Raw genomic sequence first — 21,173 nt, 5'->3', positions numbered from 1 at the left:
GCACTATTACAAATACCAGAGCGCTGTTGAATGAATCAGGCTTTAGACGCATGTCAAACCGCTCTGTCAATGAGTGAAAGACCCGCCGAATAAAAAAGTTAAAATACTTACAGGATATTACAGGTACCAGTCCAGATTCTTCCGTTTTCCTAACAACAGCTTAACTGATTTAAGACTAATGCTCATACATTCATCCTCTGACCGGATGTGTTCAGCTGCAGCTTGTCTGTCGTGCTCCTGTGTAGATGGGAACACAGTAGTTTCTTCATTTTCTAACAGATTTTATCTGTTTTGATTTTATATACTGTTTGTCTTTCCCTGAGAAAGAAGCTAGCGTATGCTGCTGCTGTAGAGATCACTGCAGAGGCTTCACAGATGTGGAGCTATCCCATAATTATGTCAGTGTTAAGTTACATCTGTGAGTCTGAAGCTACAGCTTCATTCTGCTTTAATGAGCCTTTCTAACTTCAATTCAACTTTATTTACACAGCGCCAAATCACAACGACAGTCACCTCAAGCTGCTTTATACTGTGAGTCAGACCCTACAATCATACATACAGAGAAAAACCCAACAATCATATGAGCCCTATGAGCAGCACTTTGGCGACAGTGGGAAGGAAAAACTCCCTTTTAACAGGAAGAAACCTCCAGCAGAACCAGGCTCAGGGAGGGGCGGGGCCATCTGCTGTGATTGGTTGGGGTGAGAGAAGGAAGACAGGATAAAGACATGCTGTGGAAGAGAGACAGAGATTAATAACAGATGTGATTCAGTGCAGAGAGGTCTGTTAACACACAGTGAGTGAAGAAGAAACACTCCACGTCACAGAGTCGTCTCTTGCAGGAACCCAGAACGTTAAAGTGCTCCATATTTTTATTTTCTTCCATAAAGATCGGCCCACCGGTCATTTCTGTGAGCAGGTGATTGTGTCATCGCACTTGGACGGGGCGAGACTCGTCACCCTGATGAAACCTAGTAAGTAGTCAATAAGTTTCTTTGCGTGAGTCATCGTTTAAACGAATCCGTCTTTATCTCATACCGAGGCTGTCGTAGCTTAAAATTTTTAAGTGAGCGGCTGCATCAAGATAAATATTAAAAAAGCTGTAGTGCAGGTTTGCGTCTCCATCAGGCTCAGACTATTTCATGGAAATTCATTCCTCAGTGGTCGATCCTGTCGTGCAGCCGAACAGAAATGAAGCCCATAAATGTTCCTGAATGATGAAGAGTAACAGCTCCATCGCTTCTCAGTTATTACTGCCTGGAGAGCCGATAACACTGAAGAAGAGGACAGGGCTGAGTTATTGCCACAGATAATGGAAAATAATATTCATTATTAGTGGAGCAGCAGTTGACTGATGCAGAGAAATGCTGTCAGTGCAAGTGGGTGCAAAGTGAAACGCCTTCCTCCTGAGCGGTCGGGGAGGGGCCACACCACAAAGTGAACCCGATTCAAACAACCAATCAGATCCTGAACTGAAACTACATCCATCCACCTGTTTTCTCTCTTTACAGAGTGAAGATGATCCAGTAACATGTTATTATTAGTTTGTACATGATCCTGATACACTGACTGAACCTCGTGCAGCAGCACTAACTCGAAGTTTCCTGTGGGACTTTCTCACATCACTGTGGAGAGTTCTGACCCACTCTTCTTTACAGCGTTGCTTCAGCTCATTGAGGTTTGCAGGATTATTCATTCACAGCTCTGTGAAGGTCCCACCACAGCATCCCACACTCTGACTGCACCACTGCACCATTCTTTCCTTTTCCAGCCGTTCTGCTGCAGATCTGCTGCTGTGCTCGGGTCATCGTGGTGACCCAGTTCAGTCCAAGCTTCAGCAGACAGACGGCCTCTTGTCTGACACTAGAATACAGAGGAGTTCATGGTGCCCAAATCCTCGCCCCTCCACCACCGTGCTGTTGGTTTGAAGTGTTTGTGCACCATGGCCGAACAGCTCCGCTTTGCTCTCGTATGTTCAGATGCAACGTTGAAACCTAAACTGTCATGTTCAGTTTACAGAGCAGAGGTTTTCTCCTTGTACCTCCCAAACAAGCTGCAGTCATTCAGTAATTTTCTACACGATGACTCGTCTCTCAGCTGTAGATACCAAAGTGCAGAGAGGTTTGTCACAGATGCAGCAGACGAGTCTTTTCAGCCTTTTCTGAAGCAGAGCATCTTTCATCAGCCGCACACTCAGCCTCTCTCCTCGTTGTGCTGCTTTGACGATCAGCCTGACATGGTCTCAGTTTTCCTTTGTTCTCCTCCCTCACGGTTCTTTTTTTGACTGTTGCTGTACTTCCTGTTTCCGATGACTCCACGCTGCCAGTTTATTCCCGTCTCTCAAGTCTCTCACTGCACTTTGGTCCTTATTTTATGTCCATGTGACTCTGCCTGTGTGAGGTGATTTTATCTGCACTGAAGCACAAAGCAAATCAAAGTTGCTGAGACCAAAAGCAGGTCCAGCCGAGGCAGCAGAGCTATAACAGTTAGCTTAATAGAAAATGGAACTGGTTGAAAAACCTTCTAATTGTCCTTTAAATGCGCAGCGATGCGACACTGGGTGAAGTCTGTTTTAAATTCCAGCTGCACGATTAACTCTGGAGCAGCAATCTGAACGAGGGTGTGTCTGCAGTTTAAATGTCTGAGTCCGTTTTTATTGGCTCGTGAATGAAAGTGGATAAGCCTCCCGCAGACGCCCCCTCTCTGCTCCCTCGCTCTGTTTGTTTTGCAGGAATAACGAGTGAAATAAGTCGGAATCATTCACATGATGCATCGGCTATGTAACAACACGCAGATGATTATTAAGCTTTGTGCAGAACAATCTCGGTTTCCCGATTCGGCAGCTGAGCACGGGGACGGGGGACGTGGATGTCTCCGAGCTTTTCTGTCAATAGCACACTTCAGCCTGCTGTTTAAGGTTTATGTGTCTATTGTGACCAAAGCTATTAAAGCTAAATCGCCTTTTGGAAAGCTGCGGGGGACCACGCGACACAAAACCAGCTTTTTCTTTTAGCTTTTGTTCCCACGACAGAGAGTGCAACGATAACCCCGAAACACCACAGACATACAGCAGAAGAGTCCATTTAAATGTGCATTATGGTCTTTTTTATGTATTACAAACAGACTTTTTCAGTGTGTCAGCAGAACTTTACAAAAGTTCTTCCTCAACTTTTGGTCGGAAAGCCTGTGGTCTGATGTGTCACGGCCGAGCGGGCCTGTGTTTGTGGAGCCCGAATGCAGACACGGGAGAGAATAATTGTGGCTCAAGAGTTGGGAGTTCGCCTTGTAATCTGAAGGTTGCCGGTTCGAGCCTCGGCTCGGACAGTCTCGGTCGTTGTGTCCTTGGGCAAGACACTTCACCCGTTGCCTACTGGTGGTGGTCAGAGGGCCCAGTGGCGCCAGTGTCCGGCAGCCTCGCCTCTGTCAGTGCGACAGGGTGGCTGCCATCACCAGTGTGTGAATGTGTGTGTGGATGACTGGATGTGTAAAGCGCTTTGGGGTCCTCAGGGACGAGTAAAGCGCTGTATAAATACAGGCCATTTACCATTTAAACAAAAAGTTTAATTATGGCTGATGGAAAAACAAAGCAACAGTAACGTGGTTTCACAGCGGCAGCACCATCACATCACCTTAATCCAGGACTCCCTTTGTGTGGACATGTTCACACATGCAGGTCAGCTTCTCTGGTGATTGTAAACTGGCCACAGGTACGAATGTGACTGTGACTGGTTGTCTGTCTCTGTAATAATAATAATTATGTGATTTTGTTTGTAATTATAGAAAGAGTTGATCATTCTGATCAGACTAAAAGATCCATCATCTTCCTCAGGTCAGTGAGCTTGAGGCCATGATGAAGCACATGCAGGAGGTTCTGGATGAGGAGCTGAGTGGTGAGTCCGAGCACCAAAAACACTCCATGCACAGACACAGAGCTGGGCGGGTGGTCCGTCCGACACGTGACACGGCTGTGCAGTAACGGGACAGCAGACACGAACGGCTGCAGGCATCATGATCATCGGCAGGTCATCAGGAGTCTTCAACACAGCTGATCTACTTCAGGCTTGTCTGAAGAAATGAAGAGTTTCAGCTCATTCGTATAAACGCTTCTCGTCTCTGGCACATGCTCAGTTTGTGCGTTTGCTGTGCTGTGAAACCGAGTTTCTATTGCACACATAAGATAGCCGTGCACACGTGCACACAGTCTGCGTGCGCTTTCCATCACGAGTCCTCCTCCCCCCTCGTTCCTGTTGGCCTGGTTCAGTCACCGTCTCGCCTCGGCTGTGAAACCAGTTCGTCTCGCTCCGCTGACCTCAGAAAAAATCAAAGCCTCCACAGTTCGCCTGCAGATGAAACCTCGCTCCGTTTTTTCTGCTGCCTGATGAAACGCTGTCACGAAACAGGGACACAGCCTGCAGCTTCCCCACGCTTACTGTACAAAACCAGCACAAATCCACCCAAACTGTCAGACATAATGAGTACGGCTGAATGTGCTGTGAAATGCACCAGGTAACCGTTTTCTGCTGTATCTCATTAAGCAAGAAAAACCTATTTAAAAAATCAAGACAAATTCTGAGTGGATCCAACATCAGCTGTGGATGATCTGCTTTTTATTTCCAGCTAATAAATGAATGATTATTTTTGCTCGAACCATAGACACAGAAAGCCCAGTCAGGACAGAAACAGCCAGTCTGAGCATGTTTACGTGTAGTCTATATCTTTTCTTATTCAGAGACAGCAAAGAGGAACCAGAGTGATGCTTTGAACAGTGTGAGAGGCAGCCAGCGCCTCCGGACGCTTAATTAGGCAATTATTTTAAACCATGTGTCAAAAGCAAAGAGGAGGCGGCCAACGGACTAAAATTTGAACACCATTCATCATTATCTGTAAATAGGAAAACTTAAGTCGCTGCTTCATTGCGGCTTCATCAGAGGCTCGTCTTCGTTTCCTCTCCAGGTTCTGTCTGTTTCAGTGCTGCTGGGTCTCTGAGAGTCTAAATGAGTCTCACAGGTCTGGAGACTCATTTATAATAATTATAATTTATCATTCTTAGCTTGTTTGATCTGCTGCTCACCACACACACGCACACATTTTGGACTTTTAACTGCAGTTTCAGAAGTTTTACAGCTTTTCCTACTGAACAGTCATACGACACAAAGTAATGAAGCAGTAACCCAGAGGGAGGGAGAACATCTGGCTCATCTGTAAATACAGACACGTGTGGAATCCACAGAAACACCAGAATCCTGCATGAAAGCGTGGATCGTTCACCCGACAGAGAGCGCAGTAACTTTGCAGTAACTCCTCCCTCGCCCAGAGCGGGCCCTTCACCCGGTCTCAGACTCTGGGCGCCGTCCCGTCACAGTGAGCTGGAGGGCATCACTCAAAGCCAGCAGAGACGCATCATCAGCATAAAACAAACAGATGAACAGACCGCTGCTTTCCTCTTCACACGTTCACATTCATGCACCTTCCTCTATGCCTGCGTGCATTCACACACTCACTCCGATGGATGTGTTATTCCAACTCGGGGTCCGGTATCTTACAGTCAGGCATCAAAGCACTGACCTTACAGTTAGTAGATCTGTGGCTCTGCGTCCTGAGCTGAAGGTTGCTCTTCCATGGATTCAGGAGGTGTGATGTGAACCTGATCTCAGTGACGCTGGGCTGTTTGATGGGGTCTGCAGTGCCGTCGACATGTGCTCTGTGGGACAGGGCGTTCAGCCGCGCCCCTCAGGGCGTCATGCAGATGTGTGCAGCTGTGTTTATCCTGCACCACATGGCTGCTCACAGCACAAACAAGTTCTGACAGACTTCAGTGGGTTACAGGACATCATCCAGCAGGCTGCGGACACTTCCTGATGTCAGTCATTGCAGCAGCAGGAAACAAATGTTGGTATCAAGCAGCAGCAGATGGACTCAAACAAACGTGAAAGCAGAAGAAAATATTCAGTTTTCTGCAGGTGAGTCTGAAGTGAGTTTATCAACGTTCACAAAGTGAATAAAGTCAAGAAAAATGAAATTCTGACGCTTTTTAAACAGGAGTCTGTCACTTAGATGCAAATGAAACTCGGTTTAAATGTTGTGACGTCTGAATTCGACGCACTGATATTTAAACTGCTGTTGTGTTCGTTTTATTATCAAATGCAGACACGAAGCACAAAGGTACAGACAGAAATGATCGTCTCTTCTTTCTTTATAACATCCAGTAAACATGAATAACATAGATGGCATGAATACCCCCCAATAATTTGAAGGTGACTATGTTACAGAAAGATGGATTAACTGTCACGGTGAATTGGGTTAAAGGACTCAGGTGCGAGACTCCTTGCAGAGTGACAGTGAATTTATTCACAGTGAAAAAATAAGGCAACAGTTTGAGTCTGTAATCCAAAAAGGGCAGTGCAGTGACACGGTGGCTTCTCCCCGTGGTGACAGTGCAGTGACTTGTGCCCGCTCCTCCTCCGATCCCTGGATCCTGGAGGCAGATGAGAAAAACACGCGTATGGTGACGAAAACGTTCTCTCTCCTTCACAAACAGGTACGCTAATCACGACTACGCTACCCGGTTTAGCTCGACGTTCCAGCGTTGGTTGTGACTCGACTGCACCGTTAAATAGGTCTGCTTCGGATTAGTAGCAGCCGGCGAAGCGATTACGCACAGGTGCGACGATTCCAGCTCAGGATCCTCCCCCCGGGTCAGCTGCCATTCCGTGCCACGGCCTCCAGAAGTACATGTTCCAGCATACAAACACACATGCACAGGATGGAGAGGAGAACACCACAAAGTACACACTAACACAACAAAAATTGGCAAGGCTACCGGTGAGGACCGTCTAGCCGTGACATTAACCCATACATCAAAACAAATAATGAAGACCAACAATAAAGGGCTCATTCCTGTGAATTCATATTGACATTAATCAACATTAATTAACTCTAATTAATATCGATATTAATGACATTTGCTCCTCAGTCAAAGTAAATCGATAATGCTGGAGTATCCTAAATGAAGTAATCTTACGAGGTGGAACAGCCACTGCTGGAAGCAGCTGGAGCGTTTGTGCACGGGCGTATGATGGACTACAAAGAGATTTCTTGTGCTGGAAGCTACGGTAAGTATTTAAGTAATGGTTTCCAGTGAGTAACAAATCTATCAGATGAGCCTCTGAGGGAGAATTTATCTTCTCCAGTTTTAGGAGTCCTAGGATGTCGTGTAACCAGACTTTAATGCTGGCTGACATGATTTCCACGACAACAAAATTCTTTTTCGGGCAATATTATTTTGGATACGAAGCAGAAGTAATCCAGAGGGAAATACACAGAAACAGGAAACAGGAGGGGAACGCAGCCGAAACTAATCGGACATGACGAGACGGGAGGGAGAGCAACACTGTAAAGACTAACACAGGACACGGCAAAGTAGAACAGGAAATACACCAACATGGAGACAAGGACGACTAGACGTAACACAAGGGAGGCACAAGAACAGTAAAGGAGCAGAAATACAAACTAAACCATGAAAAACCATAAAATAACAGAATGATCAGAATCAAAGAACAAAAACACTCCAGACCCAGTGAGCTTAAACTCTACACGGACAAACGTTTTGGGCCACAGCTCATTATCTTTGAATTCAGGTGTTTTCAGCCCCGTGGCCACACCTCCCGAGGCCACACCTCTCGAGGCCACACCTCTGAGGCCACACATCTGAGGTCACACCTCTGAGGTCACACCCCCTATGGGGCCACACCACCTGAAGCCACACCTCATGAGACCACACCTCCTGAGGCCACACCTCATGAGACCACACCTCCTGAGGCCACACCTCCTGAGGCCACACCTCCTGTGTCCATGCAGTCTGCCCTTAAATAAAGAAAAAAAGGTCATTGTGAAGACTCTATGTTCCTGCAGCAGGTTGCTGTAAGCACTCGTATTCCAAAGTGAAGCGTTTAGAACCAGAACTAAGGGTCAGAACACACAGACTTTTTTAATAACTGAGCAAATGTCAAATTAATATATTCTAATGACTCTGATTTGTCTGTGAAGCAGGAGACAACAAACACAGGCAAACACCGAGTGCTTCATCACTGTTTGCTGTTCCTTTGGTGTTTCCATTAAAACTGTGGCTTCAGCATTAGTTGTACAAAGAGTTCAGCGTGTTTCCCCGTCCTGCCTGTCAGGTCCCTGCTTAACCAGACTAATTATTCCCTTTAGGGAAGCAAAGTAACAGAATGCAGCATCAGCAGAGATAAACAGCCATTAAATCCCCGGATATTTAGCATCCAGTGAACGGACGAAAGGCCCGGAGCAGCCCAGAGCCCATTATCCTGATTTACTGTCCAGTCATTAGCTGTTGAACAGCAGCTCAGAGTCTATCTGTGCTGGCTGGAAAACAAAAGCAGCAGCAGGTTTGCTTTTGTTTAACACGTCCGATTCAGCGTGAAGGGAAAGGAGGAGACTGCCAACATCGATAACAGATACAGAAAGGAAGGTGAAGCTGAAAGTCAGACATTAAAAGGATCTGATGGATACTCTGCAAAGTGCTTAAATAAAAATAATAGCTGAAAGCAGTGCACGTGATATTTGTTAAACGGAGCCCCTGAAGGCAAATCGTTTCTGATTATGAAATGTGAAGGAGACGCGAAAGCAGGAAGGAAGTGAAAGAAATCCAGAGATGTGAACAATAAAAGTGTTCAAATATCAGCTGGTGTAGCGCGGACCGGTCCGGACATGACGCACGGCCGCTTTCGGTTTAATGATCTCTGTGAGGGCGTCAGCTCGTCAGCATTCAGAGCTCGTTACAGCTCAGACTTCCTGGCAATCAAGAGCCTCGTTAAGACGCTGAGCTCGTTAATCTTCAAAGAGACTTGAAACGACTACCTGTGACTGAGGCGTCTCACCTTTGCTTTTATGAAAGTTTTCAGCCTGGTCATTTTCTGTGTGTGAGGCAGTATAGACACGTGTGTCTAGATTCTGGCAGCAGCAGATATCCTGCCATTATAATCCCATTAGATCACCTCCACACTCTGCTGTGCTTCTGTTGATGGAGCCTGAGCTGCTCCTGCAGACAGAGAGGCAGGAAGTGAGGAAGGACGCCAGGATCCCATCACGGTAATCTGCTGTCAGTCACTGGATCCAGCAGGAGCAGCATGAAAGGGTCACTGCACTGCTTTTAATAGCACCAGGTGGAGAAATGCTTCAGACTGGATTAAAAGCACCGACCAGGGTTCATTAAAAATGCTCACGTATAGAAACGTTTCAAATTAAAGGAAAAACCCACCATGAAGAAACTTAGTAGGTGTTTGGCTTCCAGGTGACATGCAGGGCGGGGTCTGCAGGTACCTGTTGTCAGGACTTGTCGTTCAAATATTTCATGTGAGGGAAAAAATGACACATGCAGTTATGAAATCTCTTATTAAAGACTGACAGCAGAGCTTCTACAATCCTCCACACGCCTCACCGTCACAAAGTGCTGCAGACTCTGAGCCGCAGTGAGGGATTGGTCAGGTTATTGTCATGACTACCACAGGTGAACACCCCTCACAGCCACTGGTGAAGCGTACTAGGGGGTGGAGTTATGGAGTTACATCAGGTAACCAGGACACGTTTAAATTTGTGATACTGATATTGTGAAGTACGGGATGAAGAACAGGTAACTGTAGTGTTCAGTGTTAATGTTGATTTAGTCTCTTCGTCGTCTGTAAGCTGCAACATTATTCTAATAAAATCATAAGATTACCGTTCAGTGACTAGTTGATCCACGTGGTTTACTAACGGTTTTGGTTTATTGACGTAAACAAAGAAAATTGCTGAAACATTTCATCACAGCTTTTGTCCTGTTCCAATCGTGTTTCGTGATCGTCTTGTTTTCTTCAGTTGGAACTATGATGGAAACGTTGGAGGCGAGTCTTCAGTCAAAACAGAAGCTCCAGATCCTGAAACCGTACGAGTCGAGGTCCAGATTGACTGAAAGTCTTTAGGTGTGTCTTACTTTCCTCTTTTGTGTTGTTTGTCTTTAAACCAGGAGACCCAGCAGGGCCAGAGGCCCCTCGGAGCCCCGCCCATCAACCGCAGCCAGTCTGAGAACTCCAGCAGCGGAGACAGCGAGTCCTCCACCTCCTGTTAGTTTGAGGATCTGATCCAGAACCTTTTGTACTGGAGGACAATAATGAAGCACAGATGTTACCAACTTCCTTTGAGCAAGGCAGCAGACTTGTTCCTGTTTTAGCTGAACTGATTTAGGAATATTTAGGATTTCTTAGTTTTTTTCTGGTTTGTCTCCATGAAAATAGTTTTTCACATTTTTACATGAAGCAGTCGATGTGCACGTCAGACGCTGGGATAAAGTAAAGATGCAAAGTTTAGACTCGGGCACTGCAGGTCCAAGGTTCAAGTCCTGCGGGTGTGGATTTATTCTGCAACAGAGGTGGGGGACTGCAGGCCTCGAGGGTCTCCTGCAGGTTTGAGATCTCACCCTGGTCAACACACCTGGATCACATGATTAGTTCATTAGCAGGAGAACTTCAACACATGTTGAGGAGGTCATTTAGCCTTTAAATCAGCTGTGCTGGATCAAGGACACATCTCTGCTCTAAAACGTAGTCTTTCCTTCTGATTGTCCGATCAGGAAAGAGACGCCATTGACCCTCGAGTCAGCCGCTCGACTCGACCTTTGAGTCGGTGCGGACTGTTGTTCTGTTGTAAACCAGAGCAAGGAGCTCTTTTATACCAGCTGAGATTATGGTTGATATATATTTTAGGGGAAAACAGATATTAGTTGTCATGGATGCGGGTGGTGGTGTTTCCTTTAAAACATATTCGCTGCTGCAGATTCATGAAATAATAAATGTGACTCGTGAGGAAGATTCTGCTGCTTGATGAAAGCGTAACAATAATCACTAGAAAAATAAATGACGGTGTGTCATCTTCACCAATGTAAAGTGAATTTAATGTCCCGTCTTTAATCTGTCTTACTGTCTGCGTGTTTCCAGCGTTACTGAGGGGGGGGGGCATCGAGATAATTGGTTCTGCATTTCATTACTTCCTCATTAAAGGCTCATAAAAAACACAAAAGCAGAAACGATCTGCTCCCTCAGGCAGCTCAGCTCTTAACCTGCAGATCTTCTTTGGGCAGGAAACTGGCTTCAGTAAAATAATGTATATTGATGGTTTTATTATAGCATTAGAATTAAAATGAACTCATCAGAGGCTCGTTCAGCTAAATCAACCTGCTGCCTTTCAGCATCGGCTTAGTTCTTCTCCTCTCTTCAGTCTCCTACAGGCCAACGTAACTTTGGCTCCAGCTGTCTGCACACTTTTCCTCTGCTGAGTTTCTTTTTTCAAATTTTATCTATTAAAAAACTGTTTTGGGTTATCAGCTGAGATTTAAGCTCCATCTCTCCACAAGCGCCTGTGAAAGTTTAATTTAGAATAATCCAATTATCGCAGACGAAACATCATCCCCGAAGCTGCAAGCGTCGCCGCGTGGATCAGAGCGCGATACGAAGCAGATCTGCTTTTGTTCGTGCAGATTGTAAGAAACGCCCAGTTAAACAAAAACAACCGAACATTTAAGATGGCAAGAAACATTTGAAAAAGGTAAAAGAAAGAGCGAGGGCGTGTTCACAGTGGAAACTTAGTGTGAGGATGAGGAGGATTCCTTCCTTTCAAACAGTTAAAAGCAGAGTTTAACGTGCAGGCTGTGCAGCTGCTGTGCAGAGAGCACAAACACCTCCCTGCAGCATGACGAGCTCTGGTACGGACTTCATCCCGTGTTTTCTCTCATTTGTTGCACAGCAGGAAAAGTTCAGCACAGAGAAAACAAGCTGAAGTGAACTCTTGCTCATCAGCTCACTGCTTTGTCTGCTCTCTGCTGTAATCCTGGAGGAGGGCGCTGCTCCCTGCAGCTTGTTATCACCATACTTCACACGTTAAGCCTGATTCTTGCAGGATTTGTAGATCTGTGAAGGGGTCAGTTTTTATCTAATCCACAGTGCATGTGAGTCATTTTTCAGCCCCTCCCCAGCAGCAGCGATAAACTGCTGCTTTTCCCTGAACTCGCTGCTCCTCCTCCTCTAAATTCAAATCCTGTCTGGAGACTCCACGTCGTATTTGAAATTGTTTTTTCCGTCTCCTGTAGTTTATCAGCTCAAAGTGAACTTTGGCTTGGGAGTAACATACCTGTCAGGAGCAGGTGAGACCAAACACGGAGCTAGCGGAGCAGCTACAGGCCTGCAGCTCAAAATACGAACAGCTGGATATGAAATGACAGATGTTGGGTTTAAAAAAAGGAAAGACAGCAAACAAAAATAATAAATATCATTATTCTGTTTGCTTCCATTCAACTTATCTGACTAAACACGATCATGGCTCCACCCCTCTGCATGAAACCCCGCCTCTCTACTCTGATTGGATCCAGCTGGTAGGTGGATGGTTGATGGTCACATAGGTGGAGTTAATGAAATGAAAAATCCCACTTGGATTGAGTTGTCTTGTCACCATGGCAACAACGTCTTTCTCCACAAACACACAACAGCTGCTCTGCGTGGGAATTAAAGGCTGTCGGCTTCCTCGGAGCTCCTCGTAAAACAAGGAGGAAGAGGAGGTGTTTAGAAGAAGAACAGAGCTCTGTGATTACTCCTTCTGCCCTCGAGGTCCCTCGAGCCAGAGCTCAGGGTCTGAAACATTTCTCTGCAGAGGACATCAAGTTACATTACTCCGAAAAATTTGTAGGTACTGATGGATCAGCTCTACTTCCTGTTCCCTGGATATTAAATTGATTATTTTTAATGAATTATTATTTTACCAGAAGCTCCAGCGGCCTTTTCCAGTCATTCCTCCCTTTGTAACAACTCTAATTCAGTCAAGGTGCTCGAGAACATTCATTTAAGTTCTGGATGTGACCACTGACAGGCAGCCACAGCTGCTATCTTTCTGTTTAGCTTCAGCTAAGCTTATTAACCTGGCAGCGGACCTGTCGCAGGGTAACACAGAGGAACAGACAGACACGGTCAATCTGTGGTTACAGCCAAAAACGACGAGGCTTCAAAATGTGAAGCCCAACACCAGCATCACGGTGGGTTTGTCCCAGTATGATTCAGACTGACACAGTATGAAGAGTTGCTTCTTCTCATCAGCCCTGACTTCACAACCACCTTCAGGTGCAGTGACTAAAACCGACAGCTTGGATATGTTTGCAAGTGCATCAGTGTGATAGCGTCATGATTGTGTCACTGCAAACAGCAGGTGTGTGCGGTGCTCCTGGTGTGCCAGCTTCAGCACGAGTGGTCCAAACAAGTCTTTTCTCCATCACTCTGTGTATAGTCAGGTATGTGATGCCTCCTCGGCTCTGTTAGAGGAAGGCAGGTCAGGGTAGGCAGCGTGATGCTCTGGATGAAAAGACTGGACACTCCATGGCAGAGGTATTCCCTGGTTCAGCAGGACAACGCTCCCTCCCCCCCAGCGTTCAGGAATACTGTGAGAAACATGACAAAGACCTCAGGGTGGTGCCTCCAGATTTCCTAGATCTCAATTCACTGAGCATTGCTGGAATTTTCTGGAGGCTCCACTGCACAGACTCCAGGACACAGACACAATATTAGGCACACAGGTTTGTGTTTTGGTCTATCAAATCATTCCTGCTTTAGGATTTGGAGCCTCTGTCAGCTGGAGACACGGTTTTTGGAAGCGCTACTGGATGCTGCAGGAAAACAGTCTCTGTGATGGAACACATATGTCAACATATAATTAAGATTTGAATCCACCTTTACATGTTTCCACATTAAGAGGGAACAGAAAGTGTTGGTTTGGCTGAAAATGTCCCCCATCACCCTGGAGCCATGACGATAAGTTCATATCTGATGGGTTCCTGTTCAGCAGCTCTCTGATTTCTGGAGCTTTGGTGTGGACGTGCATCAGAGATAATCATCTCCTCAGGAGGTGGAAGCCACACTGAATATAAATACTTAATTCCTGCCCTGATTTGACTGAGTTATGATTGAGAAATACAAAGATGTCTAACTAATTCACCTCGTGCTGCATTTCTACCCCCCCTTCAGCCTGGTGCTGCCCTCCTGTGGAGACATTTATCTCGCTAAATATTCTTCTCATTTCACCCGAGGTAAAGAAGCTTGGATTGATGAGGTAAATTACAGACGAGCTGGGTGACATGTTACTTTCCGCCTCCCCCTGCAGCTTTAATCCTGTATGAACAGGACTTCCTCTTCCCGTAACGTCCAGCGTGACGTTGGCCGTCAGTTTGTGCCCTGAAGCTTCAGCTCAGACATGAATCCTCCTGCTGCTTCTTCATAAGAGCAGCCAAGGATGTGAGAGGAAATGAAGAATTTGGAGACATCAATAAATCATTGGGTTTGTATTTTGTTCTGATGCTTGAATGCAAAAGGTTTGATTCCTCTCCTGTTGGTTTTAGAAAGTTCTGTGGATGCAGGTGAACAGCATACCTGCTAATTACTGCTGAATAACAGACTTGACAGTAAAGTTAATCCACATCTGTCAGATAATCCAAGTACAAGTTAACGGTTAATTGAAGTGAAGCTGGGCAGCCATGAAATATAGCCGCTGTTGAACATTTCGACATCGGAGTGTTTGGAGAATGAGTCACTGCTGGAGCTCCTGGTGGACGTCACAGGAACTGCAGTTTTATCCTTATTTTTTTTCTTTTTTAAGTCTTTCTTTATTTTTGCTTTGTTTGGAAAAGTAAGTAATTGAGGTGTTTAAGAAGGAAATTGAATAAAGATGCTGAATCTCAAAGAAAAACATCAGTCAGAGCAGTTGGTCTCCTGCGTCTGCAGCCGGCTCTGTGACTGTGGAGGAAAGAAACATGAGTGTTGTCAGGCAGCCTGGCAGCTGCTGTCGACGTCATCAAGAAAACAGCCGATTACCTGCTGACAGGAGCTCAAAGCAACCTGAGAGAAGCAGGAGGAGCAGCTAGTCTGCGCTGCTGCTTTCACTAACTGCAGCTTTTCTCACTTATTAAAATCAGACAGTTCTTTAATGGTCGTTACTCCGGCTGCTTCTTTGAAATGAACTTGCTGTTGCTGTAAATCACCAGGAGAGCTGCTGATGGCCTTGTGAGCGCTTGTTTCACAGCTGTCAGACTTACAAGTGTTTAATTGCAGCATCTGAGGTTTTCGATGAATAAACACTTGATGTGTATCTTCAGTTTTACCCTGGTTACAGGTGGCTAACGAGTTGTCGTTGATGGGTTTGTAGCATAAACCTATTCGCTGGAACGTTGAAGGCAATATAATTACACCGCAAAGCAAGACACGAAGTAGGCAAGCTTCATGTTACTCGTGCACGGGAGAGAACCGGACAAACGCCGTTCCTTCGCTTGGCCCCAGTTGCTCTCGTCCGTTCTCCCGTATCACTGTCCTTTTATTGAGGTTACATGAATATGCATAGGTTCATTAACATATGACGTCTACATACACAAAGAGTACCTTGTGTGTGTGTGTGTGTGTGTGTGTGTGCTACTGCTGATCAAAGGGTCATAAAAGCACACAAGCAAACATCCTTGGTCAGGAAGAGGGTAGACCCCCCCTCATCCTAGATAACACAGTAAGGAAGTCTAGCAGTTCATTTATACACAAAAAGCACTTAGACTAGAACAGATGTAACTACGTTAATCCTACCATAACAATTAAACAAGGTACGAACTTTCCCATGCTCCCAGTGTGGAATGCACACCAGGCCTCTGTAGCCTGTTAAAGATCACACAACTTATCACTACACAATTGATTATACACTTCTAAGCATCTATGGTTAAATATTTCTAAGCATAAATGACAATCAACAATACAACTCTATCAGTCGTCAACACAATCTCCTCTTCTGTGCTGTCTCAGCTCATACAGCAGAGGAGAGAAAGCAGCCCAACAACACACTGCTGTGAACACTGCACTGAAATCAAAGCTGCATAAATTACCTAAAAAGCATCCCCCCCCCCCCCCGAGCATCTGGGGGGGGACTTTTGTTAAGACTGCAGGCAAACGGGGAGTGTCGCTGACCAACATTACTGAGGCAGCGTGTGTGAATGTGGCTTGTAGTGAAAAATGCTTTGAGGGGTCGGTAATGATTTTGTGTGGACATTTTTGCAAAGTCAAGAGTTTTTCTGGGAAAAAAGGAAATGTTGTGATATTCAGGACAGCTGTAAACATATTTTGATAAATACGCTGTCTGTGGCCGAGGTGGAGAGGAGGAATAAAAAGCCTTATCTGAACGCTGCAGCCCCAAACACGTGCATGCAAATGTATTCATCCACGGACGGATTGAAGGGTCTAGTTCAACCCTAGGGGTTCGGTGAGTCGGTCTCAGGGGTTCGGCAGAGCCTCCGCTGTGACATGCACGGCTCATTTTGTGCACCAGTAAAAAACATATCTATGTCTTGAATTTGAAAAAAATCATATTTTATTTTTCACTAAAGAGGGCTTCAGTGAATGCACATATGAAACTGGTGGGGTTCGGTACCTCCAACAAGGTTAAGAACCACTGGTCTAGTTTGTGACCAGTTCACATCCTGTCCACCAGCAAAGGTGAACACTTCTGCATCAGAGGCACCTGTGTGCAGGCAAGAATCCTGCCAGCATGCAAGCTCTTCACACAGGAAGCCTTTAAGTTAGCACTGCGATGGTGAAGTCACTCACCTGCAGCAGGTCCCTGTATCAGGGTCTGGGTTTGGAGGTTTCCTAGAAGACAATGGGCCACTGACAGAAGTAAGAGGGCGAAGGTGTCACAGGGACTCAGAACACAAGAGATGATCGGGGTCTTCAGGTGGACCAGATCCCGTTTGATGAAGAAGAGCTGCAGAGACTCAGGAAGCAGGATGCTCTGGCAGCCTGCTCGTCTCTCACAGAAACTCTCTGGAGAAGTTATATCTTATCAGTATATCATCCAATGGCAACTGAATTTGTGTTTCCATCCTTTAGACCACAGGCATCAAGCCTTGAGGGCCGGTGTCCTGCAGGTTTTTAGATGTGTCCTTGATCCAACACAGCTGATTCAAATGGCTAAATGACCTCCTCAGTTCTCCAGAGGCTGGTAATGAACTAATCATTGATTCAGGTGTGCTGACCCAGAGTGAGATCTAAAGCCTGCAGGACAACCAGCCCTCGAGGCCTGGAGTTAGACACCCCTGCTTTAGACCTTCTTTAGAGTCAGGTTGTGGCAACAGTGCGCTGATTTCACCGATGAGACAGGGCTCAAAAAAGAAACAGTCGACACTGGTATGAATGACCAGATACAGTGGATACCACTGGAAATCAAAATACTGAAAACACTGGAAGAATTTCAATAGCTTGTACACAGATATCACACCCACAGACTCACAGAAACTCATGAAGTCTACTAAGGTTCAGGTGTACAGTATGGCCTTTGGGGCTTGAGGCCAAACTGGGGAGGAAAGACAGTGGAGAAACACCGGATGATTTTTACAAACCATCCTTGTCCCCTGTAAATCCACACCTGAACCTTTGACCCCGTTAAAAGGTGTTTGTCTGAGGACTTTCTAAGGAACAAAAGGTTAGCTTACCGCTCATTTTCCTGCCTAAATCTTCATGAAGGTTCATTGAACATGCAACAGGATGCAGGTCAAAGTGACTGCTGAAGAGGCTGATTTTTGTACAGCTCCTGAGAAATGCACATGTGCTTGTTGTGAACTGGAGACCAAAAGAAGCCGATCGTCTGCAAAGAGAGAAGAGACTCCTCACGCTTCACCTTCACGATGACTGTTATTTTGTTATTGCTCATAAAGACATTATTGGTACCTCACAAGGAAAGTTTTTCAAAGGAAAGCTAAATGCAGTAAAATGATCTTTAAATTCACTTCAAAGTAGAATTTGTATGAAATATTTGCAACAAACAAACAAAAATCATGACTTTGAACCTTCAGCTAACATTATTTAACTTTAGTCAGAACACTGATGATTCATCATAACAACTTTTTATTATTTTGGCTCATTTACAGTGAAATTTACAGATTTTCTGGTGTCGCTCACAAATAAACTATATTAAACATGTTTTATTGCCGGTGTTTCATTTTTGCTGGAATAAAAAAATGAAACTAATTGTATTCAGTGTTCATTGACGTAGCCTGTTTCATAACATCAGTCATCTCAGACACTTCTATGCAAAGAGCGAGGGAGAGGAAGCATCTGCAGTGACGGGTTTGGAAACACAAACAAGGGCACAGAAAATGAAACAGCGCAGGTCATGTCAGCAAACAGTGTCACAGACTGCTGCTGTGTCGGAGCCTGTTCGTGGCTGAAACGTACGGCTGATGTTTGCTGTCCAACTTGAGCTCCGCTGACTGAAACAGCAGCACGTCTGTGTGGCTGTGCAGGTTACCTGGTTGGCTGTTAGTGAAGAAACGCTTTGCTGTGTCAGATGCAGAGTAGTCAGTAAAACTGGCATTCTTGTGAAAGTACAAATTGATCCAGTGGGTCTTTACCCCGCCCGGCCCCAGACCTCTGCAGGGTGGAGCGAGCGTACAATAAGCTCGCTCCACGTCCTCACGAGGCTGAAGATTGCAGAGAATCCACACTGAATCCAGCACCCTGCTATTAGCGCTCCCTGTGAGGCTGAGCAGTGCAATCTCCCGATAATTAGAGCCCACCCCCAGGGCTCATTTATTAAAAATAGAAAGCAGCACCTCAGCCTAGCAGGCCACAACTTTCCCATGTATTAAAATTACTTCACAGTGCTGGTAGTTAATAGAAATACAACTGCAGAACCAACTGCGTCACACAAATGAATGGATAAAAGTTAGATGTGATTACAGCCCTGAGGGAATTCATAATTCAATGAGAAGTTTGGCGGTCCCTGTTTGAACTGCTGTTTTTCTTTTGTTTGCAGCAAACATGAAGCAGGAGCAGGCTGATGTGATTCCTGCCAGCGTGATGAAGCTTCCTGCTGAGGGAAGTTTACACGCTGCAGGTGTGTGTCGCTCCGCAGGTTTCCAGGCTCAGAGCGATGAGCTTTTTATCAAAGCTCAGCCTCTTTGTTTCGGCTGACGCTCCAAACAAACCCTGTTAGATTATCACACAGAACATCAGCCATGCAGCGGACCCACGGTCAGCGTGACTTTAATCTCATCTAAACATCTGACTATGAGCTGACCTCAATATCTCTGTGAGCTGACTGTGGGCCTACAACCCAGGCCTGACTAAGGGACAGCAAGGATGGATGGATGGATGGATGGATGGATGCATGGATGGATGGATGGATGGATGGATGGATGGATGGATGGATAGATGGATGGATAGATGGATGGATGCATGGATGGATGGATGGATGGATGGATGGATGGATGGATGGATGGATGCACGGATGGATGGATGGATGGATGGATGGATGGATGGATGCATGGATGGATGCATGGATGGATGGATGGATGGATGGATGCATGGATGGATGGATGCATGGATGGATGGATAGATGGATGGATGGATGGATGCACGGATGGATGCATGGATGGATGGATGGATGGATGGATGCATGGATGGATGGATGGATGCACGGATGGATGGATGGATGGATGGATGGATGGATGGATGGATGGATGGATGCATGGATGCATGGATGGATGGATGGATGCATGGATGCATGGATGCATGGATGGATGGATGGATGGATGGATGGATGGATAATGATGGATGGATGGATGGATGGATGCATGGATGGATGGATGGATGGATGGATGGATAATGATGGATGGATGGATGGATGGATGGATGGATAATGATGGATGAATTTTCAGTCTTTGTATTACTTTGGCTCCATTTTCATGGTTATCAGGTTGACCAACATTAACACGAGCAGCTGTAGTTCACACTAATGAACCTGGACATGGTTTTATGTAAAAATGTCAACACTGAAACCTCCAATTACCGGCCATTACTGTTTCTAGTAAGTTCAGACTGTAACAACAGAAGTGGGTGGATTTTTTAACTAGAAATCATTTTCAGAGATACCATCAGCGTGCTGGAACGTCATGTCTGTCCATTCAATGCTACTGAGTCCTTTGCTGAGAGTTTCAGCCTCTGAACTCTAATCCTTATTTTGTCAGAATGCATTTTGAGGTTCAGACGTGGGTTAAACTGGGGCAACATAACACATGAGCCTCCTGGCACTGATACCAATCCAACTACTGAGAGCAGAGGGTAGAGGCTGCTGGGCGAGTGCAGCGTACACACTCGTGTTTAAACTGCATGTAATGGATAAAAATACAGACTCATTCCTGTCATCCATAAAATGGCTTTTGTTCCATGCAGCTCGTTTGTAGTTTGTGCAGCTTAAACTCCTGGATGCTGCTCTGCTCGGGGAAGATTTTCTGTGGAAAAACCAGAAACATCTGCTGTTCAGCTGAGCCTCCACACCACGCCAGCTCCCAGTGGGATTTAAACCCCCAACCTCTGGCAGGGCTGGAGCTTCTCTCTGCCTGCTGAGCTCCACAGAGCCGTAACAGAGACCTTCCTCCCCACAGACCCAACAACACAAAGTTTGAATGCAAACAGGAAAAAAGTTCCGATGACATGATGTCGCTTTAATTTCCTGCTGAGCTCCAACAGAAGTTAGAGAGTTGAATAATTTCTTGGATGCAGAGAGAGAAGGTTAAACAGGAACACATGCCTGAGTTAAAGATTCTCAATACAAACGACATCTGATGAACATCAGTAATACAAGAAGAAAAACACAGATCAGACGCGTGTCGATTAGCCTCCAGCTGTGCATAAATAACAGTGTCACCAAAATAATCACCCATTAATAATCAAAGATAATGACTTCATGAGTGAAAGGTCACTGCTCGGTTATTTATTAATGCTGTGAGGTTAGTGAGCACGAGGCTTAAGAAAAAACAAGAACATTTGTGTTTAGCTGATTATTTCTTTGTTGTGCTTTGTAGCAATAAATCTTACACCGTTTATTTCTGCTGGTTCCACATTTGTGGGTGGAGCAGCACGGTGCCAATGCCAAACAGCTGCTGGTGCCCCAGGTGTTCTTATGTTCAGGTTACGTTCAGCAGTGAGTTCACAATCTCTCTACAGAAGGTCAAATTTTGGAGAAGGCCCAGAGAGCACTGTTAGTGTGTTTGCTGCACCATTATGGGTGGAGGCAGTGTGATGGTGCGGGGCGGCATCTCAATGGAAAAACTCGTC

At 45.6% G+C, this 21,173-nt stretch overlaps 1 protein-coding gene across 1 annotated transcript in view; it reads left to right on the top strand.

The window, feature by feature from the left end:
• nek11 (NIMA-related kinase 11) overlaps window positions 1–10,858 on the top strand; it is a 58,359-nt gene extending 47,501 nt beyond the window's left edge. Inside the window, 2 exon segments of the mRNA XM_085292852.1 lie at window positions 3,830–3,890; window positions 10,025–10,858. Coding sequence (XP_085148978.1) covers window positions 3,830–3,890; window positions 10,025–10,083 — 120 coding nt within the window. The 3' untranslated portion in view covers window positions 10,084–10,858.
• The last annotated feature ends 10,315 nt before the right edge of the window (window positions 10,859–21,173 follow it).

The sequence above is a fragment of the Mchenga conophoros genome, linkage group LG11 (assembly GCF_057382185.1).
Source record: "Mchenga conophoros isolate Kocher_MC1m ecotype Shallow Benthic linkage group LG11, M_conophoros_male_GT1.1, whole genome shotgun sequence".
In the NCBI taxonomy this organism is placed as follows: Eukaryota; Metazoa; Chordata; class Actinopteri; order Cichliformes; family Cichlidae; genus Mchenga; species Mchenga conophoros.
This window is presented reverse-complemented; position numbering and strand designations above follow the sequence as displayed.